This window comes from Echinops telfairi, unplaced genomic scaffold (assembly GCF_000313985.2).
Source record: "Echinops telfairi isolate 266 unplaced genomic scaffold, ASM31398v2 ScPeMD7_7468;HRSCAF=8506_0, whole genome shotgun sequence".
NCBI lineage: Eukaryota > Metazoa > Chordata > Mammalia > Afrosoricida > Tenrecidae > Echinops > Echinops telfairi.
Window position 1 is genome coordinate 38,615,147 of NW_022111369.1, and position 26,833 is coordinate 38,641,979.

The 26,833-nt window shown below is 40.4% G+C and overlaps 1 protein-coding gene across 1 annotated transcript in view; it reads right to left on the reverse strand.

Annotated features, from left to right (window-relative positions):
- The window catches only part of BMP3 (bone morphogenetic protein 3), a 56,238-nt gene extending 50,007 nt beyond the window's left edge, over window positions 1–6,231 (reverse strand). Inside the window, exons 1-2 of the mRNA XM_004703222.4 lie at window positions 6,132–6,231; window positions 3,124–3,375 (exon numbers count right to left, since the gene is read on the reverse strand). Coding sequence (XP_004703279.2) covers window positions 3,124–3,375; window positions 6,132–6,231 — 352 coding nt within the window. The remainder of the gene's footprint in view (window positions 1–3,123; window positions 3,376–6,131) is intronic.
- Between the last annotated feature and the right edge of the window lie 20,602 nt (window positions 6,232–26,833).

Here is a 26,833-nt window from a genome sequence, read left to right on the forward strand (position 1 = left end):
GACAGGGCAAGATATGACAAAATAACAATTTATAAATTATCAAGGGCTCATGAGGGAGGGGGGAGCGGGGAGGGAGGGGAAAAATGAGGACCTGATGCCAGGAGCTTAAGTGGAGAGCAAATGTTTTGAGAATGATGAGGGCAATGAATGTACAAATGTGCTCTACACAATTGAAGTATGTATGGATTGTGATAAGAGCTGTATGAGCCCCTAATAAAATGACTGAAAAAAAAAGACCTCATCAAAGTGTCGAAAAGCAAACATGCTACTTTGAGGACGAAGGTGAGCCTGAGCCAAGCCAGGGTATTTTCAATTGCTTCCTAAGTATGTGAAAGTTGGACATTGAATAAAGAAGACAGAAGAAGAATCCAGGTGTTTGCATTCTGGTTCTGGCCATGGATATTGAAGCTACCATTGACTTCGAAAAGAACCAACAAAGCTGTCTCAGAAGAAGTCCAGGCAGATGCTCCTTAGAAGTCAGGCTGAGAGATTTTATTTCATGTGCTTGGACCATGTTGTCAGCAAAGACCAGTGCCTGCAGAAGGACCTCACGCTCGGTGCCGTCACAGGCCAGTGAAAAAGAGGAAGATCTTAGACAAGATGGATTGACAGTGTGGCTCCATAGAAGGGCTCAAACCTACGAACACTGAAAGTGTGGATGGAACAAGACTGGGCAGTCTCCTCTTGTACATAGGGTTGCTCTGAGTGGGAACGGACTCGGTGGCTCCTAACAATGCAAACAAGAACAAGAACAACATATCTCTTGTCCAGTGACCTTCTCCACACTGTGTCATTCACAGTAAGTCCACATCCTTACCCTTTTCTTTCCTTGCTAACTTTCCGTTTAGGAGTGTTCTCAATCTTGTGTGCTCAGATCTGTTGAGCTGTGAAAGAGGGGGGTTCCATGTCTTGATGAATAAAGAAGGGATTATGACCAATTTTGAAATATTCCTCCAATGCTTAAAAGTACTTCTGAACTCAGGAGATCTGTGAGCATTCAGTTAAGATCAACTAGGGAAAAACAAAGAAATTACTGATTTTTAAAATTTTCTCTGATGGTTGGAGTGAATTAGGTTATTTATTTATTTTTTGAGAAGGTCAATTTCTATCATGTGGACATTTTTAAAAACTTTTCATCATTTTGAAATATTTTCTTTGTTTCTCACTTGTCTAGCTGTTTTTAACTTTTGACAAATGCTTTAGGAAATGATCAATATTCTTTTGGTTCTTCTTCTTTTTTAAAAAACATTACCATTGCCTGCACCCTAACCCTCCATGTCTATATGTCCATGCAGTTCCTGGCTCCTAACAAAACGTTAACACCTGGCTGGAGGTTTATTCCACCAGGAAGTCATTTGAAAGAATGTCTGGGGAATCAACTTTTGAAAAATCGCCCATTGAAAATCCGGTAGAGAACAATTCTACTCTGACACACTTAGGATTTAATTGCCATGAATTCAAATAAACTCAGGATAATTAAATATATATGCCGAACTATATAATATGACATCCTCATTAAACAGTTTACCAAACTTTCAAATTCTTGATTTTCTCTCATCCACCCATCTGCACACAGTGAATGCATTCATCTTTGTAGCGATACGTTGAGCATGCCTTTTGGTAAAGACAGGGGCCCCGAAGGCAGAGTCATGCATTCGGCTGTGGTTTGCAAGTCAGTCTTTGGAATACCTCACCGCCCCCCCCCCCCCGCTGTGGCTCTGGGGTACCAAGACAGGGTTTTCTGCTTCCCTAAGGAGTTCCAGTCTTGGAACCTCACAGGGGCAGTTCTGCCCTGTCCAATAGGGTTGGCATGACTCAATGTCAGTGAGTTTTTAGAGTTTTGATAAAGACATGCTTAGCGAATTCCTCTTTTCCACCTTAAAAAGGATAATGGGCCTGAGCAATTCAGCCTTTAAATGGGAGACATTTCATGAAAATGCTCACATGGATCTCATCTGGCCATAAAATTTATATTCTGTGTCTATTATACATTCATACTCTATCTCCAGTACCCAGTATTGTAGATGAAATATGGTTTTAGTTGGGCAAATGAAAACGAATTTTAACACTATATTTAACTTGCATCTTCTTTCCAAGTAAAATACTGAGTTTTGTGATACTTCACTTTATTCTACATGGAGTCACGTGCAAAAGCACTTTAAGTCTATGGGAGACTTGAAGGTATGGATCCAGTTCTCGCTCTGCTTCCCATTAGCTTATGTATGTTCACACCACCCCTCCCACAGCGTTTTGACTCCAAGTATTAAACCATCTAGAAAATGGGAATGAGTTTAAATCCATGAGCATATTTAGCTACTGTTTTTATTCATATTGAAGGATGATTTAAATATGGGAAATGAAGAAACAATTGGGCGTGGGGGTAGGGGGATATGAGTGTTTGATTTTCCCCACTTCTGCCAGATCCATTCCTCAAAAGGTGTCTGTTTTCTCTCCTGTCACCAGTTTTTATGGGAAGAGGTGGAAACACCAGGTACTTATGTCACCAGGTACAGTATTCTTATTGTCAAGCGGCGTGCATCAGTATTGCCATTTTTGCTTCTCTTAGGAAGACTCTTTCAATCCTTACCAGTTGTCCACGGCACCCATTCAATCCGGGGAAGCCTTTCTTGGATGCGGCAAAGCTTGGGCGCAGCTGTGGTTTGTTAATCAGCTCTCAGGGGATGTCCAGGCTGCCCCTTTCTACTTCTTGCTGGTCCTTTCCCCCTGTCCCTCCCTCCCGCTTCCTGTCCTCCCTGCATGTTTGTGTTCTTGCCCAACATCTGCCCTGGGCCCAGGGGGCAATTTCCAGCTCTGGGTATTGTCTATTTCTTTACAACATATCCCCCATGGCAATAAACACACATTTGCCTCTCAATAGCAACTCTTGACTATATTTAAAAAATGCCACCCACGTATAATTAATATTTCAACGCAGGGACCACTCATTCCCTTTTCGGATCTTCCCTCCTCCAAATGCCCTGGCCTCTTCTTTGAAAAGAAGGCTACATTTCTCGCACAGGGCTACCTATGAGGGCAAGTGGGGCGTAGGTTCCCCATGTTTGACTAATTGTACTTCTCACACTTTGAACTTGCCATGTCTCCCCTTCTCCCACAGGGACTCACTGCGTCCACAGTTCATAGTTGCCACCCACTGCGTCACTTGCGGAGGGAAATAGTGAAGACTCTCTTCCAGTTCTTCAGCCCTTTCCACACAATCAGAACCACGAGAAAAGCCTCCCGCGCCCTGGCCTCTATGTCTGCGATTGCCACGCCGCCCTTGGCCTCGTCCCCCGCCTCTCAGGTGGGAAAGGTGCTGGAGGCCAGAGGGAGACCCTCTTGAGAAACACACCGATGGCTTTTCAGTTTTGGGGGGAGCTAAAATAAAAACAATTTGTATACTATTAGTAAATTTTGGCATATTCTCCTTTGAAGGATACACTAGCCCTTTGGGGACAGGAAGGATTATGAAATTATAATATTGCTAATATGTCTATTTTCCCTATAAAAGAAATCCAACTCAAGAGGGGTCAATTTTTTGCCATTCTGCCAGAAATATAAACAAAGCACATCTACATATATATATAAACACCACACGGTTTTTTGCGTGTTCTTCCTAGTTATGCATTCATTCAGCTAGCATTTCTTGAATTCCTACCATGGACAAGCTTAGTGTTAATTGCATGTAGAGGAGCTGGAACTATACCTGTACGCGCTAATGTGGTTTAAAGTTGCACTACAAGTTATCTTAGCAAACTTTTCCTTTTCTCCCTTTTAAAACATTCACTCTACTTGAAGATTCATATTTGAAATTCAGGTCTTTTGTAATTTTCCCCCTCCCCCCATATAAACCCAAGAGAACTGGTTTGCTTCAAGTGATTTATTGTTTATCACAACTGACTGTAATATTGTTTTTCTTCCGGAAGTGATGGATTCTCCTTGCTATGTTTTGGTTCTCCTGCACATATCCTCTACCCAGAGTACCCTACTGTTTAACTTGTCTACTGAATGGGAACAAAAGCCCTGTTGCACAATGAATTACACATTGGGCTACTGATCACAGGTTATTGGCTTAACCCCACAAGCTGCTTCGTGGGAACAAGACTAGGTATCTGCTCTCTTAAAGATTTAAAGTCTCAAAAGCCCACACAGGTGGTTGTACACTCTCTCCTGTTGAGCTGCCGTGGGTTGGAATCCACTTGATGGCAGTGAGTGTTTTGGCTGTTTTTCTTTTTTTAATTAGGCAAAAACAAGAGTCATGAATGAATATTTCTTATCCTAAGCTAAAACTATGCTATATTGCTATTTCTCCTCTTTTTGTATTTTCTTTTATTTCTCCCTTCTCTCCTTCCCTGTCTTCCCCAACACCCCTGCCCCAATAACCATCAAAGTCTGTTTCTTTTGGTATGAAAACCTATCATCTTGATTTTCTTTCTTTTATCACTAGGGTATCATACAATATTTTACATAATTGACTTATTTACTCAAGGTAGTATCTTCCAAGTCCATCCATGTTATGAAATGTTTGACAGGTTTCTCAATATTCTCTCATGAGGCAAAGTATCTATTGTATGGATGTGCGAACATTTATTCAGATATTTAGATGTATACATGTTTTATTCATCAGACTTTTTAGACATCGTAAAGAAGGCATGTTATTACTAAAAATTGATGTATCAAAGGCTTAATATAATATGTATTTATAAATAAGGGGGAACAAACAGAGAGAGGAAGGAGAGACGTACATTATTTTACCTTTGTTTATAAAAATAAGAAGCAGTACAAAAAGAAGCAATGTCCTGCTCCAAACTTCAGCAGAGGCTAGAGCTTCCTAAATCACTTCTTTGGAAAGTTCAAATAATCTCATCTCGATCTGAGAAAGACCCAGTAGCAATGTTGGTGCATGTACAGTGTGGAAGGTCCAGGTTGCTTTTAGGTTGTGTTTTCAACCAAACAAAAAGGCACAGAAGAAACTAAGCCTGTCTGTATTTTGTTACCATTTTTAAAGAGCCTTATGTATTGATGTCACTGTTATTGAAATGCGTTTTAAGAAGAAAGTTGAACCTTATAAACTAATTTGGTTTGCTCAAGCTATCTTTAGCACCTACAGTAATAAGATAAGAGTAATATCATAAAGTAAGCTAAAAACCAAATGTGTTGCTGTCAAGTTGAGTCAATGACAATTCATAGTGACCTTATAGGACAGAGTAGCAGTACACCACAAGGTGTTTGAGATTATAAATCTTACTGTAAGTGGGCCACGCATCTTTTTCAGATGGAGCAGCTGACAGGTTTAAACCTTCTACCTAGTGGTTGCCAGCTCAAAGTTTAAAAACTCTGTGATCTTCAAATATTTAATTAGTGCACACACACACACAGCAGGATGAGTAATGTACCAGAGAAGAAACTGATATATTTACATTGCACTGTTCTGCTCCGTCGGTTATATGGTTTTAGTGACATTGGGTTTACAATTCACATTATGCAATTTGAAGATAATCACCAAACGAAAGATGTGGGCTATGCTTATGGAAATATAATATGTGAATATTGTAAAATTAATGTCATCAGTGCAGGCCATTCTCCTGTGTGGCAAATATTGTGCTCAGTCAGTGGTATCCTTAGTTTTTCATATTCACAACTTTAAAAAAAATGCCACCTGAGTTATACAATTTAAAGAATGTAATTAATGTCCCTGATATATATATGTATAGGTGTGTGTGTGTGTGTGTGTGTGTGTGTGTGTGTATCGCATATACTCGTGATAAGCTGAGTTTTTCAGCACATTTTTATGCCGTTTTCGTGGTAAAATTAGGTGCCTCGTCTGATAGTCGGGTCGGCTAATACACGAGCATATACGATATATATACTGTTGGATTGGTGAATGCTTTACATTTTTAAACTACCACCTGGATGTAGAGATAAAGTGTGTCACCCGCAGCACATAACCCAGGAAGACATTGTCGTGTGATATGCTTCCCAGGTCCTCTGGAAGAGCAGGCGGAGTAATGATCTGGGCGGGGTTGCTAACTGCAAAGTCAGCAGTTCGCGCCACCAGGTGCTCCTCGACAGGTGTCAGAAACACTGCTGCTGTCCAGAGTTCCAGTCTCAGAAACTCACAAGGACAGGTTTACCTTGTTCTAGAGGGTGACCATGAGTCCGCATGGACTCAGTCGTCGGGAATTTGTTTTTCTGTTTGTGTTTAGAACGACATTGCCGCAGGACCAGTTCCATGTAGCCACATCAAAGTTTGGTTGCTCACAGCGCTGGGAGCTGAGATATTTATTCATCCTCGATGTAACTCCATTTCTGTTCTGTGAAATGGGTATAATTAATGGAACTCTTTTCTTAAGGTGCCATGAAAACTGCTTACGATGGACACCAGCTACGTTCTTACAACGCTATTTGGAAGATGGCGTATAAAAAGGCTGGCTATTTTTGATTTCTCTAAAAGCATTCCCTGAGAAAGAAATAGTTTTCAGGTATGTAAGTAATAGGGGACATTAGGAGACCAGTGCACTCTATGACATCTCACTGGTTTCTATAGCAACTTAAAAACAAGAGCCATCCCCCACTCTGTTAAATTGAACTCTGGCTGATGAAAAGTCTGTCAATGGAAGATTAGGGCTGACTTGGAGAGCAAAAGAGCAAAACTTTATGTGTGAGAAATTCGTTATGGCAGACACAATGTGCCAGGCAACCGCAATCCCTTGCCTGGTGTAGGCCTATTGTGGAGACAGAAAAAAATGACATTACTTCTGAATTAATATAAACTTTTTTGTGCTTACTTCATCCTTTCTCACCAGACCCCCTTCTGAGGGAGGACAATTTCCCATGTGTTAGGAAAACAATAGACTAGTCAGCCACGCTGACAACCTTGCTACATTATAATGTGTTCCTAATTTTTTCTGTAATTGCATTTTGGGTCATATCAGGTTCTTGAGAACTTTCTTCAGAAAGGAGTTTTTGATTTTGAAATTGTAGAACCCTCCCTTTGAGAAGCTTGCTGCATTTGTTTGTTATTCTTTTTTAAAGATCTAGCTTCCTGGTCTCTACCTACAGAAATGATTTGGATGGTCTGGACGCAGAAGCATTTATGCCACAGTTTGTACTGCAATATTGGGGAAATTGGCTTTATTAGTAGAGGGATCTCACTGCTAAGGAAGGAGTCCAGGTGGTGCTGTTGTGTATGCACTTGACTACTAACTGAAAGGTTGGTGGTTCAAACCTACCAGCTGCTCCCAGGGAGAAAGAGAAAGCTATGTGTTACCATAGAGATTTATAACTTTAGAAACCCTAATGAGGGTCTCTATGAGTCACAATTGACCCAATTCCAGTAAATTTGTTTGTTTCTTTTGGGGTGTGTTTTATTTCCATTGGTCTCTCTCCAAAATATGTGTTGTAAATCCTAAACTCTAAGCTGGTGGTTTGCAGTGGGATTTTTTCTTCTTACATTGAGTCATGCCATATCAATAAATGAAGGTCTCAAAGCTTCACTCTATGCCATTCAAGTCGAATCTACTTTCAGGAGAGCACTCTTCCTTAGTTATATTTTGAGTGTCTTCTACCTTAACGGGCTCATCTCCTGCCACTATGTCTAGGGACGCTGCACTGCTATTCATAAGATTCTTAAATGGTAACCCCTCAGAAGTAGACAGCTTAGTCCTTCTACCTGGTCTAGTCTAGACAGAAAGTTCCACTGAAATCTGTTAACCCCGAGTTTCTCTGCTGTATTTTAAGTCCTGGAGGTATAGTTTCCAGTATCACAACAATACTCAAGCCACCATAGTACAACAAACTGAGTGGTGAATAGGAATAGCTGCAAATGTCCATTGATAATCAGAACATAGAATGCACAAAATATAAATCTAGAAAAATGGGAAACTGTAATAAAATGGAACACATTAAGATTAACACATAAAGATTAAAAGTCATTATAAAATGACTGTGAATCCAATGAATGGAAATGGACTGGGATTAGCCACTTTGAATTACACAATGTTAGATTTACTATGACAAGAATGATCAATTCAAGAAAAATGGCATCACATTCATAAGCACATTATATAAAAAAGAACATTAGAAGATTTATCCTGAAGTACAATGCTGTTTGGGATAGAAGGATATCCACACACTTGCAAGAATACAGTTAATACAAATATTATTTAAATTTGCAAACCAACCACTAATGTTGTGATGAAATGATTGAATAATTCTACCAGCTTCTTCAGTCTGAAATTGATCAAATATGCAATCATGATTCATTGATAATTATTTATCAATGATAATTACCATGGATAACTGTTTATCAGTTATTCCCATCTTTTGGAGTGCAAAATATGGCAATGAAGAAGAAGGGACAGTTACTGAAAATTAGGGCCTTGGTGATAAAGACGCTTGAGATCACGTGAGAGAATTTTGCCATAGCAACGATTTCTTCATTGAAAATCTCTCTTTTTCAAACACATAAACAGTGACTGTACACGTGAGGAGTATAGACCTCCTCATGTGGAAAACGTAGAAATCACTGTGACTACAATATGTGGAAAGAGATGACGGAGAAGACCAATATCAGCAGTCAAAACGATGCTGGGGCTGACGGTTGAACATACCATCAATTACTTCTATGTAAGTTCAGGTTGATGTTGAAGACAATCACTACAACCCTACAAGAGCCAAAATGCAACTTTGACCATATTGCACCTGAGTTTTGAGAACATGCCAACAACAGAGTTGACAGATTAAGCATGACTGACAGAAGATCTAATGAGCTGCGGGATCACACCAAGACTAGCATACACAAAGAAAGCAAAGGGTCCTTGAAGAAATGAGAAAACACACAAAGTCAGGGTGGATGCCAGAGGCCCTGTGAACACGGCTGTTGTTATTAGGTACCATCAAGTCAACTCCAACCCCTGGCGACCCTACGCACAACGGAAGGAACCTGCAAGGTCCTGCCTGCACCAGCCCCATTTCTTCCTCTGACTGAGCCCACTGATGTGTTACTCCATCTCGTTGGGGCCCTTCTTCTTTCTCACTGCTCCTCCACTGTACCGAACATAGGTCCTTCTCCAGGGACTGGTCTCTCCTGAAACCATAGCCAAAGTATGTAAGAAGAAAATGTTGCCATCTTTGCCCCCTCAGGAGAACTCTGGGCTTACTTCTTCCAGTACACCTTGGTTTGTCCTTTGAGCAGTCCATGGTACTTTCACTATTCTTCTCTGGCACCACAATTCAAACGCATTAATTCTCCTATGGTCTTTCTTATTCCATGTCCTAATCTCCCATGCACATGATGCAATGTAGAATACCATGGCTTCAGTCAGGTGCACCTTAGTCCTCAGAGTAACATCCTTGTTCTTCAGTACTCTAAAAACGTCTTGTGCAGCAGCTTTACCTAATGCAGTGTCTCTGACCTCTTGACTGCTGCTTCCCTGAGCAATGACTGTAGATCCAAATAAGACAAAATTGTTGGCAATCATTTAATCTTTTCTCCATTTGTCATGATGTGACCTATAGGTCCAGTTGTGAGGATTTTGGTTTTCCTAACATTGAGTTGTAATCCACACTGAAGCTACAGTCCTTGAACTTCATCCAAAAGTGCTTCAATTCCTTCTCACTTTCAGCAAGCAAGGTTGCTGGGGTTTGTTAGTGGTTACACATTGGGCTGCTGGCTGCAAGATAAGCAGTTTGAAACTACCAGCTACTCTGTGGGAAAAGACAGAACTTTCTACTCCCCAGAAGAGTTACAGCCTCAGAAACTCACAGGGACAGTTCTACCTTATCGTATCAGATAATTATGAGTTTACATAGACTTCATGGCAGTAAGTTTGTTGTTTTTTTTGTTTGGGCTGTTCCAGGATTCTCACGGTTTGGCAATCAAAGTGTCCACCATGATGTGATCTAACAGAATGTAAACAGCTCCATGATGGATGTTTCTGTGAGCAGCAAAGCAGTTTGAAGAGGACTAGAGAGGAGTTCAGCCCCCTGTCTCAGGCCACAGCCTTACTGCAATTGAAAGGAAGCTCCCTTGGGGCTGTGGACTGTTCTTATTAAATAGACATTGGGGCAATATCTGTCTTCTTCCTGGTTAGGATCCTGTATTTGACTCATAGACTTACCCTATTTCCTGCCAACCCTGGGCCTATCACCAGTCTACCATATTGCCTGCTCACCTTGAATGCATTAGTCTCTGCAGCCACCAGTTTGACTTGATGTTTGGTTCATCTTCCTGCTTCCTAGTTTGTCAGCTTTAGTAGCTACACGAGTCCGGAAAATCCTCAAAGTTAACATCAGACCCACTGACTTTATTCAGTCTGTATATAGCTGCTTCTACAACTATGTGAGCCATTCTCTTGACACATACTTCTTCATATATGGATATATTTCTATCCACATCTACATCTCTATGTCTGCCTCTATCACTACCTCTATCTGATATAGCACTGGCAGCCCTCACTCATCTATGTCAAGAAATTTAAGACAGTTATCAGGCTAACTGACATATCAGGCTAAATTACATACATATTTGCTCCTAGTCCTTAGAAAGGTGACCCAACAAAGTATGGACTTTATCAAACAATATCATTAATATCACATACCAATCACATTTTGCTGGAAGATAATTCAGATACTTGCCTCATATGTCTTAGGTGGGATCTCTAGAGAAGCCAACCCAGTGACATACATATCTATATCTAACTCATCTACCTATATCTATATCTTTATCTATATCTTTACTGTATCTATATATATCAAGTATAGTATATACTCAGATAGCTATATCACCTATACCTATGCTTATGCTTCCATATACATCTAGATCATCTACATCTAACTCTCCATATCTATATGTACACGGAGAAAAATTATATCAAGAAAATGACTCATGTAATCTTAGAACTAGGCAAATTCATTTCAAGTTCAGGTAGATTCCAAGTCCATGGGTCAGATGTTAAGCTCGAGGCTTCTCCTGACGTGTGTAGCTGATAAACCCTAAAATTAAGTGGAATACCACAGACAGGGGTTTGCAGAGGGAGATTAATTCAATATTGACAGGTGAGATTTGTAACTACAGAGGGGAATGATTTCCAAGTTGGCAGGTCAGATGGCAGGCTGCTATGGCTCCTGATGATTCCTAGGCAATAGGGCAGGCTGTTGGCTCAAGTCCAAAGAACTGGAAGTTGATGAGCTAAATGCAGGACCCACAGGAGAAAAAGTAAGCAAACTTTCCCATAAAATCAATTTATAGAGGAGGAGGCCGCATCCTTTCAGAATCTTCCCTTTAATTCCATCAGGCCTGTGACCCAAGTAAGGAGACTGCATTCTACCCTCATCTTACAGATGATTGGCTGCTCACAGAAGATCTTACTCTGGAGTCGATGACATCACCCCAAGCCAGATCACAGGGGATTACAGAAATCCTGTCTAGACAAGTTGACATGAAAGCTCTCCTATAGTCGTACCCAGACAGGGAGATGCCAAAAATGCAACTTAGATTCCGAAGAGGACTTGGCATTATTGATATCACTACTGGCATCACATGTTTATTGGCTGAAAGCAGAGAATACCAGAAAGGTGTTTTCTTGTGTTTAATTAACTGTACAAAGCCTGTCACCTGTGTGGATTATAACAAATGATGTAGAACATTGAGAAGTTCAATGTTCATTTATGGCACAAAGATCAACATTTTCATGGTTTTAGGAAAATGAAATTGGATAGGTAGTTTACATATAAGGAAGGTTGTTACATAGCCTTCAACAATAGAAATAGTAATGCAACTAATATTGGGTTTTAGTTATCGTGGTTTTAGTGGTAGTGGAGCTCGCTCTGATGGCATAGTGGGTAAGCATTCTGCTGTTAAGTGCAAGGTCAGCAGTTCGAAACCACCAGCCCCTCTGAAGGAGAAAGATGATGTTTTCTACTCTTGTAAAGTTACCTTCTTAGGACCCTGCCGAGTTCTACTCTGTCCTGTAGGGCCACTGTGAGTAGCAACCGACTCAATGGTAGGGGTGAGTGGTAAGCAACTCGACCAGAAAAAATAAAAGACAAGGATATCGAGAAAAAAAAAAAATCAGAAGAAGAGTAACTTAGAGGAGGAAATGGAGAATTAGTAATGAGCCCTGTATTCCTTTAAAATTGTTTTTCCAGTCTCCTCCCCTCCGCCTGACACCCACAGACTCCAGGGAAAATTTCATGTCTCTTTTTAAACAGTCGCTGTCATTCACCACCTGAATTTACCTTGAAAACTTCAAATGAATATAGCTCACGCCTTTCTTTTTGGCATTGTTTTTGTTGTCACGGATTCTGCTCTTATCATTAATGAAGTTACATAATTTGACATGATTCATGCTATAGTCATACCCGTAAATTTATTTCCTTCCAGAGCTATTTATGAATATCAGATGAAGTCGCGTCTATTAATAATCGGCACGCCCAGGAGAGATGGAGGAGACCCTCTTAGAGTGGGCCTTCAGTGCCCCAACTATAAGCGTATCTCAGCCATAAGTAGGAGCCAGTAACATACAACTGGTGAAAAGATGCCGATGATATGCCCAGGAATAGATCTAAGTGGTTTCTCACAAAAGGAAAAGATGCAAAGATGAAGAATGGGTGATGTGTGTGTGTGGGGGGGTGACAGGTTTTGGAAACACCATCCTCATGTGTAGCCTCTGAGTCTCTGCACTCAAGGGATTAGCACATCTTGACCGGGAAAATTGGCCACCCACCCTCTCCCTTTGAAAGAGCAAAGGTCATCAGCAGCTGCTCCTGGGGTTTGGGGCACAGAGAGTCCGCTCAGAGCAGCTGGTGGAAATAGAGCACTCCAGAAGAGTGGTCCCTTCATGATGAGAGCGCTGCTCTTTTTTCTTGTAAACAGTGGACACCCTTGCAGGCCCATCTGCACAGTCCCAATACATTCTGCACCTGGGTCTTTGTTTTCTTTCCCGAAGAACAGTTGCCTGGGACGCATTAGGAGTCCCCATCTGTCTCACAGACAGTCACGGAACTGTGGACTGTGTGCGTTTTGTGGGAGGGAGAGGGGCTCAGCTCATTTGCACTCCGAAACGGAATCTCACCCTGCCTCCAAACCTGAGTTTTACGGAGTATTTCAGGGGTAGCCTCCGGTCAGAACAGAAAATAAGGAGTCTGTACTTCGAAATGATCTCCTTCATGTGGAGTTAATGTCTGATCTTGTCCCGGGTTTCTGTTGCACAATCGTTGGCCAAACGCTGTTAGTTGCGAACACGATGCTTCGCTGAGCGTCCCCAAGCACTTGATTTACATTTGCCACTTGACAAGAAGTTCTTAACTCGGAATCTTAAAAGCGAAACAAATTCGGAAACCCAAAATAAAGTACTCCTTATTCTGAGGACCTTTCTGGAATCCCAGGGAGGAGGGGTAGGGTTGGGGGGAAAGAGGGATTCCCGAAAGCGCATTTAGAAATGCACAAGAACCTGAATACTGATTCGATCCACTTGTCTTCATCATGCAGCTGCCTGGATGCCTGTGTGGTTCTGTTGCCCATGGGTGTCCTGCCTTTCCCCCAAGGGAGCAGCCTTTGCTTGAGGGGTGCACGTAGAAGTTTGCCTCAGGCAAGGGAGAGCCAAAGACGTTTCTTCTGATCCTTAAGAAGTCTGCCTATTTACTTAGCAGCATGAAATGTGTCTTCCCTGCACAGGGTTGGCACCACTATCTAGAACTCCAAAGAAGTGCGATTCAAAGGGAGAGAGTTGTCAGAGAAGACTCCAATGTTTTTCTAAACCTTACCGCTAGGGGGCAAATCATCTAGTTGGGAGTGAAGTGATACCCTTCCTGTCTTGTCATCCGGGCTTCAAATTGTATTGGCAGAACGATTTTTAAAATATAAATGAGTCTTCTTAGGCATGACACAGTGAAGAAGACTTTATTGAAAAACTGTTCAGAACAGGTTTTGGCGTTTCTCTCTATGTGTACCTGGATGCCAGAAAGCATGCACATGCTCTTGATCAATTTTATTTAGCTTGTCTCTGTCCAAGTGTTTTTACACTTAAATATGTCGCCTATGTAGATCATAAAATTAAATAAAATAGCCTTTGAAAGGGTGCCTACAAGTTTCTCAATTATTAACTAAATCAGATTATTTTCCTGTTACACCCTGTATTGCAGGTGGTTGTCCCCCAAATAATATAAATTTGAAATTATCTTATAAGAAAATAGAATACTCAAAACTGCTTTATATAACACAAAAAATGTTTATAAATTGAAATATACTCTTCCAAAAGTTTTGGTTAAAAGTCACTTGCTCTCTCTCTATTACAGCCAAAAAGGTGAATTGTCACTGTTGAACCTGGACTGAGGTACTCTGTGTGTAAGGGGCCACAGTGATTTACTCATGTTCCGTTCTTGTAGGCTTTGAAGTACTATTGGGTCCTCGTAGTTGTAGATGAGGACCACATGTAGCCTGCTCGGCATGGTTTCATTGTTAAAGGAGAGTTAGAGAGTGAGAGTTAGAAAGTAGATCAACGCCTACGTATTTTGGACAATGAATAGTCCCATTCTCTGCATAAGAGGGCTTTGCTAAATGACATTTAAATATCAGTTGACATTTCTGGGATTCACATGGTAGAAGCTTACATTCTATCTTGGTAAAAGCCATATGAATTGAAAGAGCAGAACAAATAATGAACATATGTTATTACTTGCTAAAACCAGGAACTGATATAGGTATTCTGACTACAAAAATAATACTTATTTACTCCACAATGTTACAACTTTCTATTGTTTTAGGAAACTGGAATTGCATATCAAGAAAGTTTTATCTGTAAGGAAGATTGTTGTTCAAGTGTTACATGAATTCTAACAATAGAAATAATGAAACAACTAATACTAGGTTTTAGTGAGAGTGGAGTTTTTGATACGCAGAAGTCAAGAAAGATATTTAGAATAAGAAAAACAAGGGAAAAGAAAAACTGTGGAGGAAATAGGGAGGGAGGAAAGAAGTTGCCCCCATGACTTTAAAATTGCTGCTTTCACGTCCCTCCCCCTCTACACCCACAGAAGGCAGGAACCGTTTCATGACTTCTTAATTTGGAATGACTAAATATTCACTGTCATTCAAAGACTTAATTCACCTTCAGCATTTTAAATGACTATAAGTCATATATTCCTTTTTGACAGTTGAATTTTGCATTTTCTGAATGATCATGGATTTTACTGTTTCCTTATGTTAGAGCTAATAAAAGTTACATAATTTGACATGATTCATTCTATAGTCATATTAGTGGATTTATTTCATAATACCGAATCTCTTTGGCAGAAGAAAGTTTATTTCTTCTTCACTAATTTGATTAGGAAAGCCCTGTTTTGTTCTCTTCTAATAATAATGTTTCTAAGGTTTCCTTGATGTGTCCTGGGGTAATTTCTACTTTGAGAATTTTTATGCATCTTGTCTATCTTATTTGACTTTCAGATTTTTGAGGCCATATCTACTGAAGTATTAAGTAATTAAGTAAGAACATAGAGAAGGAAAGTGTATCCCAGGGACAAAAATAATTTCTTTAATTGAGTTTTATGTTATGGTTTATAAGAAATATTTGAACTTTATAGAACCCTAGTGAAATTATTTAATGATGATACCTTCTCCCTACCATTTAAATGATATTCTAGCTGGAAAACACGCATTTGTTCTAAACCACAGAAAATCGTAAAATTTCACACATTCACAATACTTTGTGGATTAATTTGTTCTACTACATTTGTATAACACGGGCTATGTTATGATCGTCATAATCAAGCAAGTTGGTATGTTGTTTTTCAAAGCTCAGAATCCCTTTCAAATTTTAGAGTTTCCAGGACACTAATCCTACTTCACCTGCTACATGGTCCGTAGATGTTTCTAGTGAATGTGTAAGTTTAAATTAGAATTAAAGGTAGCTGCACATTTGCATGTGTATGTAGGTAGGACTTTTACTTATAAATTCCATATATAAATGTTGACAGCTGCCACTTTCCCCCTTTTCAGTCCCTCCTTATAATGACCTGCAAGCTATTATTAATATTTCGCTGCTTTATAAGTTTCTTTAGATTGTTTAGAAAAGATGAACAGTATAAGCTGTTTTCAATATGAACAATTTAGAAGAGCCAAAAATCCCCACAAGTGGATAAATAGGTGACATCATGATAAATGGAGAAAAAAATTGAAGTTGTCAAGGATTTCATCTTGCTTGCTCCAAAATCAATTCTCATGGAAGTAGCAGTAAAGAGATCAAAATGACTCATCGCATTACATACATCTACTGCACAAACTCTTTTTAAAGTGTTGAAAAGCATGGATGTTTCTTCGAGGAATAAGGTATGCCTGACCCAAGTCATGGTATTTTCAATCACTTCACATGCATGTGAAAATGAGATATAAATAAGAAAGACTGAAGAAAATCTATGTATTTGAACTGCTGTGTTGGTGAAGACTATTTAAAGTACCATGAACTGTCAAAAGGACAAACTGATCTGTTTTAGAAGCACGGCCAGAAGTCTCCCGAGGGCAAGACTGATACGACTTTGTCTCATTTATTTTGGACATGTGGACAAGAGACCAGTCCCTAGATAAGAGCACCATGCTCTGCAAAGTGGAGGGCCACTGAGAAGAGAGAAGCCCCCGGACATGATGGACTGACAATGACTACACAAGGGGCGCAGGCAGAAGAACTATTGTAAGGATGGCCCACCACCTGGTGGTGTTTGTCCTCTTGGACACAGGGTCACTATGAGACAAATTGATGTGGTGGTACCTAATAGCAACAATGCTGGTCAACACCAGGAAAAATGGACAGAAGGTTGAAGCTGTCAAGGACTCCATCTTCCTTTGATCCATAACCAATGTGCATGGAAGCAGTAGTCAAGAGATCAAACTATGTGTATTGCATAAATCTGCTGCACAAGACATATAGTTTTGAAATGCAAGAATATTACTTTGAGGACTAAGTGGCACAGGACTTAAGCTATGGTATTTTCAATGACCTCCTATGCATGTGGAAACTGGACACTGACATTGAATAAAGAAGATTGAAGAAGAATCAATGCATTTGAATTATGGTACTGGAGAAAAATATTAAAAAGTACAATGGACTACCAAAGAAGAAACAAATTTGTCCTGGAAAATATACAGCTTGAATGCTCCTTATAAGCAAGAATGGCAAGACTTCATCTCCTGTACTTTGGACATGTTATCAGGAGATTCCAGTCCCTGGGAAATGACATCATGCTTCGCAAAGTAGATGGTCCAGGAAAATCCACAACTTGGATTGACATAGTGGCTGCAACAATGGACTCAAATATAACAACAAATGCGAGCATGGTGCATGGCCTGGTAGGGTGTTATTTTGTTGTGCGTAGTCTGAGTTGGAGATGGCCAGGTGGTACTTAACAACAATGAGGCTAGATAGCAGAAATCACCTCCACTCTCCCTCCTGCTTTTCTTCCTTTATATAACCAATGTTTATGAAGAATCCATATCATGAACTAATATCTTTACTCCTCTATGTGTATATTTGTATTCTTGTTTGAGGTCCTGGTATAAGGCCATAAGCCTGTAAGTAGGCCAGGGCCACCTCTCGTAATATTGGATAGCTTCGGTACTGCGTTCCGGATGGACGTAGGTGTTTGGAGAAGGAAGGGGAACTCACAAGTTAGGACTTACGCAGATGAATGAAGGTCTGCCACTCCAAGTTCTATTCCTTGATCATTCATTTTGAGTTGGAAAATAGGACTATAAGTGGGCATCTCCTGATTGTAGGTATTGATAGATAAAGCCATGGAAAAACTTGAGCTTGAAGTTTCAGTTATCAACTGAGCAATTGATAATTTATTCTTCATTCGGTCCCTTACTTTGTCTTGACTGATAATATTGAACTTACTTACCCCTCCCCCCCACATATGTAGTCTATTTGATTCCTCTGTAATCTAATCAGGAAGGCTCACATGTATAGACATCAATGTTCATGTATCATTTTTTTTCACGTTAAATTCTTTACAAAAGATTATTTTATTGGGGGCTCGTACAATTCTTATCACAATCCATACGTACATCCATGGTGTCAAACACATTTGTACATTTGTTGCCATCATCATTCTCAAAACATTTTCTTTCTACTTGAGCCCTTGCTATTAGCTCCTCATTTTTACTCCTCCATCCCCACTCCCTCATGATCCCTTGATAATTTATAAATTATTATTTTTTTATGTCTTACACTGCCTGACATCTCCCTTCACCCACTTTTCTGTTTTCCATCCCCCAGGGAGGAGGTTATATGTAGATCCTTGTAATCGGGTCTTCCTTTCCACCCCACCTTCCCTCCACCCTCCCGGTATCACCACTCTTGAAGCTGATAAAATCAAAGCAAGTCCAGGAGAGCCCAGGTAAAACCTTAAACGCATTCCACCTGGATTTGGAGACCTTCTAGACCTAGTCTTGATACACTAAGTAGTAGTCCCTGAAGACTAAAAGAGTTGTGGGAACATATCAAAGACATCTTACATGAAGAACAACTTTTAAAGTCACTAAAAAGACAGGAAGGAAGGAAAAGACAAAATGAGTCTGAAGAGATTCTGAAATGTGCTCTTTAGCACAAAGTAGCAGAAATAAATGGAAAAGGCAATAAAAGAGCTGAAGGACAGAATTCCAATGACAATTCAAGTGAACCTGGTCAGTTATTATAATGAACTGTATGAAGACCCGGAGTTAGGAAATCAGAAGGAAAAGAACATGTATGGCATGCATCGAGTTGAAAGAACTTGAACTCCTCTCTGATTTCATATACAGAAAAACATACAAAAGACAGGAACCCATTGCATTCTGTATAATATCAAGCCCCATCAGAGGGAATTCCCTGGAGGCTTACTCAATGTGTGAGCCCTACAAATGGATTGTGGGCTCCCACTGACATTCACAGCCTTTGGCAAACCGGTGTTCAGAAATTTAAACTCTGATACCTTTCCCTTCTTTGGATTTATTATTATTTATAATCCTTGCATAAAACACGCTTGTGTGCTTCTTCTGTGTGGGCTTAGTTGATGTCTTACTTAGATGCCCGTTTGTTTTAAGACAAGCCTTTAAGAACCCACATGCTATTCTTTATAATCTACTTTCTTACCATCTCATCTCATCTACTTTCTTACCACACTTTGCTATAGCATCCATATATTCAGTGATTTCTTCATGTGGGATAACATTAAGTATGTCCTAAGAACAAATTGTTCTTAAAACCAAGCATGATCCCCCCATCCATTCATACTGTGATGGTTTATATAGGTCTCTGGTCCACTTTAGAGCGCTCATTGTCATGTTATCCTTATGAACACTATCAGTCATTCCTCTGGGCCATAAGGTAATTCCATGGAGAGTAATTTAGCCAATGGCATAGATTTTAAAAAATTGTTGTGGAAAGAGACTATATAAGTAAAAGCTGGTTAAAAATTACAATACATGAATTGTTGACTTGTACAGATTAAACTCTGTAGTGATTGGACACTATTTACATAAACAATGGGGGGGGGTGATAATAGGGAAAAACTTACAATAACATTCATTCACACAGGCAGAATCATACCTTGCAGATTAATACCTGATATAATAAAGCAAGGAGGGCATTAAAATAATAAGGGTGAAAATCGTTATAGGAACAGATATCCTCATCTTCATTCCTCAGAGCAGTTTGTGGGTTTGAACTGTTGACTTTGATGGTTAGCAGCCCAATGCATAATCCACCCCACCACACGGGGGGTCTCTTCTTTTAATTTATATACACTCAATATGTAATCCAAAAAAATGCTAAACAGCCTTGGCGGTTTAGTTGGTTATGCATTGAGTTGCTAACCTCTAAGGAGGAAGTTCAAACCCACCAGCAGCTCCAGGGGAGGGAGATGAGGTCATCTTAAAAGGGATCTCACCTACTATGACGGCATGGAGGGTGTATGTGACCTCAACAGAAGGCTGTTTCTTTTAGTTTAAAGGCTGAAGGGATGAGTTTCACGGAGAAGAGGGCTTGAGGAGGGCACCAGAGGAGCAGCCGGGGACCAGCAGTTGAAGGACATCAGGCTGAGAACAATGGCTTCAGGGGGTGATTGTGCATTGACTACAGACAGGTTATACCTGTACCAATTGCTAGAGCTGTTCTCTTTAACTAACCTCCTCTCTTCTGTTGCCCAATCCTAGAAGGTCCTGGAACAGAAGCTACTAAGCAGAAAGGAATACTGTCAGAGCGAGAGATGAGAACAGAGAAGAAGCTAGTCATCCCCCCTCGTTAGCATGCGCCTCTCTAAGACGAAAGCTAGCTATCATCCCAGGGTTATGGGATGGAGAATTCTCTTTTCATTTAAAATTTACTTGAAAAATTCTGCCCTTTTTAATTAATTTATTTTTTCAATGTAAGCATGAAACCCATAATACAGGAAAGAACATAGGGAAGGAGTAGTTTTATGATTGTTGTAAATATATTTTAAATTCTTACCCTTGAATGATTTGGTAAACTTGTTCTATCTGACCAAAATTACTCAAATTTTTGTCGTTTGCGATTTCCCATGATGTGGGTTCCAGATGTTCCCACTCTGGCACCACAATCAATTTCAAGGTAACAAAAGTTTTAATTTTTACGAGCAGCTTTCAAAATTACTGAATAGCAAATTTAAAACATAACCAAGGTGGTACAAGATGGATTCTGTATAATCTTTCAAGTTAAAAGAGATAAAGAGAAGTTTGAGTTCCCCCCATGGAGTCTTGGGTACAGTTTGATGTGTGTGTGAGAGGACAAGTGTGTAGAATGAGTTTGAAAGAAATTACATATTATTTTACAGTACTCACCTTTTGTTTTAGCTTAAATTTACACAAAACAGAATGTTACACGGCCTCTTTTATGAACTTATCAGAAGATGAAAAACAAGTCTGTCCCAAATAAGTAAGACAACGTCTCACCACTCATGCCTTTAAGGAACATTCTAGCCAGACTTTTTGCAAGACAGATCTGTTTGTCCTTTTGGTAGTCCATGGCACATTCCAGATCTCTCGCCCTTTTTGTTATGTGTTGTGAATTCTAGCCTCTGTTTGTGATTATCATCCCACTTTGGAGGGAGCTCTCCATTAGGCTAATGGACAGGAGTAAGGGAGGACATACTCTGAGTGGCCACCTTAGGGGAGGCTGTGAATCAAGTCACTGTCCTTTTTTTCCCTTGGGGGTCTGGTTTACTGAAAGGTTAAAACCAGACTTGCATTAAAGCCATTTCTCAGCAGGAGGGAGGAGAGAGTTCTAGGGACATCAAGAAAGAAGAACCATTCATGGAACTTGTTAAAGATGTTTAACATGTTAGTCACCTAGGGTGACTGAAACTGTGACCAGAGGCCCCAGAAGAGGCAGCATGGAGGCGATATGAAAGTCAAGGAGCCATGCTGAGGCAGAGCTGAGGGACTGCTCCCCTGAGACCCTAGACTGGGAGAAGCAGGCAGGCTTCCTGGTTCACAGGGCCAGACCCCCAGGGACCAGGTGACTGCAGGCTGCAGAGCAGGGAGGCTGGAGAGGCTTGTTTGCTAGCTGAGCAGAGGCATGGCTGTGGACCTTGACTGGATCCTTACTATCTCCTTATCATGGCTTATGCTAACTGATTAACCTCCCTAATAACCTCCTATTATTGTGAGTGTTGTGCAGCTCCATGTGGCCACTGCACCAGATTAATGAATGCACCTGCCAGCAGTAGAGGAGTCCCGGTTAGTGTCAGAATAGTGTAAAAGAAGGATGGAGAGGAGGTAGGTCTGACATCTGCCTGGAGGCATTCAGCCTTGCGTTCTCTTTCTCCTGTGTGTAAGGAACAGAGGAGACCAGATAGGGCTCTGGCAGGGTTGTTCTTTTCAGCAACAAATAACATAGACATGCTTTTCATTGGGGATACATTTTTGCTGGTTTTAAGATATGATTGTTTTGTGCTTCACTTGAAAAAAATAACACTTGTGTTATAGAGAGAATAGCAGTAGAATTTAGGACAAAAAGCTACAGAAGGTGATGATAAGTTGTTCTGACCTGATCACACGTTTCCACCTGAAGCCAGCTGAGTTTTGATGGTCTTCCTAAGAGCCGAGAGCTTAGAGTCGAACTTTCAGAAAGCTCTTTGGGCTAAATGCGGTACTTAGTCTTACTTTTCATTTTTGCCGTTTTGAGACACAGTCCAGGGAAATGGTCAAGTCTGTGCTTTTATAGCACATGGATGACATGAGTGATTTAAATGGTAACTTTGATTTCCAAAACATTGTAAAGATCTGTCTTCAAAACCGGTGAGAAAGTGAGGAGGTTGGCCTATAGCGTGTAGTCCCAGGAACTCCGGAGAACCTGCTCTATTACATCCTGAAGTTGTGCAAATCTAGTTGCTAGTCAGTTCCTTAGACCATTCAAAACAAAGCAAATAAACAAGAATAAATACAAAACAAAAAAATACAGCTGCATACTCCTTTGAATAAGGGAAAGTTTTAGTTTTTCATCTGCAGTGATAAATCTGATCATGATCTTCGTTCGTATTTCCAACCATAATCCCCCCTTTCTGTTTTAACAACAGAGTCCACCTAACTGACTCTATTATCCTCATTTCTTCTGCTTCAAACTCGTTTTGTTTTGTGTGGCCCTAACAGACCCAGAGAATAAAAGATTCTGGTGATTCTCCAATTTGGGGGACAGTGAAACCCATTCACACCCAGGCCACATAAATTTCAGAATATGTTCATCAGATGTGGATACTGAAAAATTACTGATGTTCACATTTTCCACTGGGACAGAAATTATTTGAATGTGTTCAGATTCTTAATTCTACTGTAAGAAAAGTTAATTTAGCCCCGGGCCTCCTGGACATAATTTGATATGTTTATTGTTTCCATCATTAAGGATAATATGATTGACCTGTAGTAAGTATTTGGATGGCCCACCTGGCAGGTTCAACCAAATTGCCTTTTCAATTTTCTGCTGTCAAAAACACTATGCAAGTGCTCAGAAAAGGAGAGACCTCAAAAATGAAGTTGTGTTATGTAAACCCCATGTGAACTGGTTGCCAACAGAGAAAAGATGACATGAGCCTGTTTAGATTATTGTCATCCTGTACTGTTCTGCCTATGCCTACCTCTGTGCTCAGAAATGAAGAGGATTCATTAGTCTGGCCATGGGCACAGAGTACAACCAGAATGCTCCTTAGATGCAAGAATGGCAGGACTTTGTCTCACATATGCTGGGCTTGTTTTCAGGAGAACCGGTCCCTGGAAATAGGCATCGTGCTCGGTCAAGTGGAGGGGCAGTGAACAAGTGAAAGACCTTCAATAAGATGGATCAACACAGTGGTGGCATCAGTGGGCTCACCCATAAGAGCAGATGTGAACTTGGCACAGGATCGGGCAGCGTTTCACTCTGTTGCACAAAAGGTCATGGTGAGTTATAACCACCTCAATGGTACCTAATACCAATCACACCAAAGCCCATGGAGCTCACTCTACCCCTAGTTACTTGAAGCTTTCTGAGCACCGCATCTTCAATTTCTATAAGTATTTGAGGACATTGTAATCTAAAAGACTCTTAAGTAGTACCTATTCATAACAGGCGTTTAGCAGGTCTTACTAAAGACCTTTGCCTTTCAACAAGTAGAAGCAGTGAATAAGTACCTTCCATATAGTTTTTATATGTGTTGATTATAGGTGTGCATAAAATTATACAACTTCACTTATACATTTTAACGTAAGGTATGCATTTTTCGTTCTCATATAATTTTAAGCTATTCTGGGTTGATGTTCAGCTCACAAACCTCTGAAATCCAACACAATAAACAGCAAGCTTGTCGCCCTTCAATGAACTCCATGGCACTTTCACTGGGTCACCAGGGTCAGTGTTCTAAAAATCGCTGGGCAGAATGCACCTTCTCCCTTCCCCTGCCTTTCTTACCACCCAATCCAATAAGCATCTCCCCTTATTTTATATTAGGGGCCATGGAAAGCCCGCTGCCATTAAGTCAATTCCAACTCATAGGCACCCTATAAGAGAGAGGAGAGCTGCCGCTGTGGGTTTTTGAGACTGAAATTCTTTATATGGGTAGGAAGCCTCATAAGCTGGTGGTTTCGAACTTCTGACCTTACCATTAGCAGCCAATGAGTAACCCACTGCCCCACAGGGGCACCTGAGTTGTCAAAGAATTTATTTGAATTCCTCGCCACCCATGTGACAGGAGCCCCAGTAGTGCAGCGCTTACTTGTTGGGCTGCTACTGCAAGGGCCACACTTTGAGACCGTAGCCGCTCTGTAGGCGGTCAGGTAACCTAATGGGGACAGTCAGAGGTCCTTTCTTCTGCACCTTACTTGGATCCGTTCAATGTTCTGCTGTTCATATTCAATATAATAATTTAAAAATGAAATACAAAGACACTGGACCAGTGGTTCTCAACCTTCCCAATGTTGCGACCCTTTAATACAGTAACTGATGTTGTGGTGACCCCCAACCATAAAATTATTTTTGTTGCTACTTCATAACTGTTATTTTGCAACTGTTATGAATAATAATGTAGATATCTGATATGCAGGATGTATTTTCATTGTTACACATTGAACATAATTAAAGCATAGTGATTAATCACAAAAACATTGTCATTATATATTGTGAAATATTTATTTCTAATTACAAATAAATGAAATTTTGTCTTGAAGCATGGTATAACATGGGTAACAGCCTTAATATAACAACAGCAAACTACATGGCTACGTTTTGCAACAGCATGCTTAAAAAGGCAACATCAGTGCCAGGTTGAGATAGCTTCTTTCTCACCAGATCAGCATATCTGCATGTGGGCGGACCTGCCTGGAGACGATAGAGGAGCGGTGTCTCAGTTCCTAAAACCATGGGGAATATGTGCTTTCCGATGGTCTTAGGCAACCCCTGTGAAAGGGTTGTTTGACTCCCAAAGGGGTTGCAACCCATAGATTGAGAACCACTGAACTATATACATGAACTATATATGAACTAGACCTATCATGTATAGTTTGTACTTATCTTGCCTGCTTTACGTCTTACCATTCACCTCATACCAAAAAACTGGAAAAAGCCCCGCTGGGCAGAGCTTTCAGAGCATGCATTTTTCCCACTAGACGAGCCTCCAGCAACTCGCTCTGAGTCAGGGTTCCCACTGGCATCACCTGGGAAGGTTCTCTTTGGTCTTAATGCATTTTTTCATAAAAGCAGTTTCTCTCAAACCTCATTTTTTTGTGATGGCCAATTTAAGCTAATGGCGTGTGGCTGTGAAATTTTGTTTCCTGCTTGGAAAAATGCCACAGACTCTGTTGTGATGTTGAACACAGTTTACTAGGACAGCGCTACAGGAAACACTCAAGTGTTCCAGTGGTTTCCTCGTTTGAAAAAAGGTGAAATGTCAATCGATGGCACATCTCATTCTGGAACATCTGTCAACCTCCCAAACAGAGGAATATGTTGAAAAATTCATACGCTTGTACTTGAAGACAGACAACGGATCATTGAAGAGATGGGGGAGTTATCTGGACTATTTTGGAGCTTGGTTCAGCGACTTTTAACAGAAAATTTGGGAATGAGAAGGTTTTCTGCAAAATGTGTGCCTGGGTTCTTACTACCCAGGAAAAAGAGCGTCAACTGGAAACATGCTGTGCTCTGAAAGAACAGCTCTGATGCAACGCAGAACTTTTTTTTCCAAGGTCATTACTGGTGATGAGACATGGTGCTATTCCTACAACCCTGAAAGCAAACATCAATCAAGCCAGTGGAAGATGCCATTGTTACCTCACCCCAAAAAAGCTTGTCAAGTGAAATCAAAGATCTAGACGATACCCCATTTGTTTTGTTTTGTTTTTTGATGTGAGGGGGATAATGCATTTGGAGTTGTACCAGGTCAGACTGTTAATCAAGCTTTCTATTTAGAGGTTCTGAAAAGATTGTGTAACAGTGTGCAACAAAAAAAGGCCTGATTTGTGGCAGATAGGGGACTGGCTTTGCCACCACAACAATGCACCTGCTCTTGCAGCCATCTCAGTGCGCCAGTTTTGGGCAAACAACACCATGCCTCTCTTGTCCCACGCACCATACTCACCTGACCTAACTTCATGCGACTTCTTTGTATTTCCATGAATGAAGAGGAACATGAAAGAATCGCGATTTGAACACTCAGGTCTGCGGTTCTCAATCTATGCGGTTCTCAATCGACTCTTTCACAGGGGTTTCCTAAGACCATCAGAAAACACATATTTCTATTGGTCTTAGGAACCAAAACATCCCTCCTCTATCCCTCTCCAGGCCCACCCACATGCAGATATGCTGATCTGGTGAGAAAGAAGCTATCTTAACCTTGCACTGAAGTTGGGTTTTTATGCAAACTGTCGCAAAATGTAGCCCATGTAGTTTACTGTTGTTATATTAAGACCGTTACCCATACTATACCATGCTTCAAGACAAAATTTCATTTATTTGTCATTAGAAATAAATATTTCACAATATTTAATGGCATATTGTTTTTTGTGATTAATCACTATGCTTTATGTTCAATCTGTAACAATGAAAATACATCCTGCATATCATATATATACATTATTATTCATAACAGTTGCAAAATAACAGTCATGAAGTAGCAATGAAAATAATTTTATGCTTGTGGATCGCCACAACATCAGGAACTGTATTAAAGGGTCACAACATTAGGAAGGTTGAGAACCACTGACTTATGTAAAGAAAAAAACAAGGGAGGTGCTGTCAGCCATCCAAAGAGATGAGTTTGAAAAATGTTCCCAAGACAAGGGAACAGCAAGTGATCCAAAATTAGTGGCAAGCAGGGT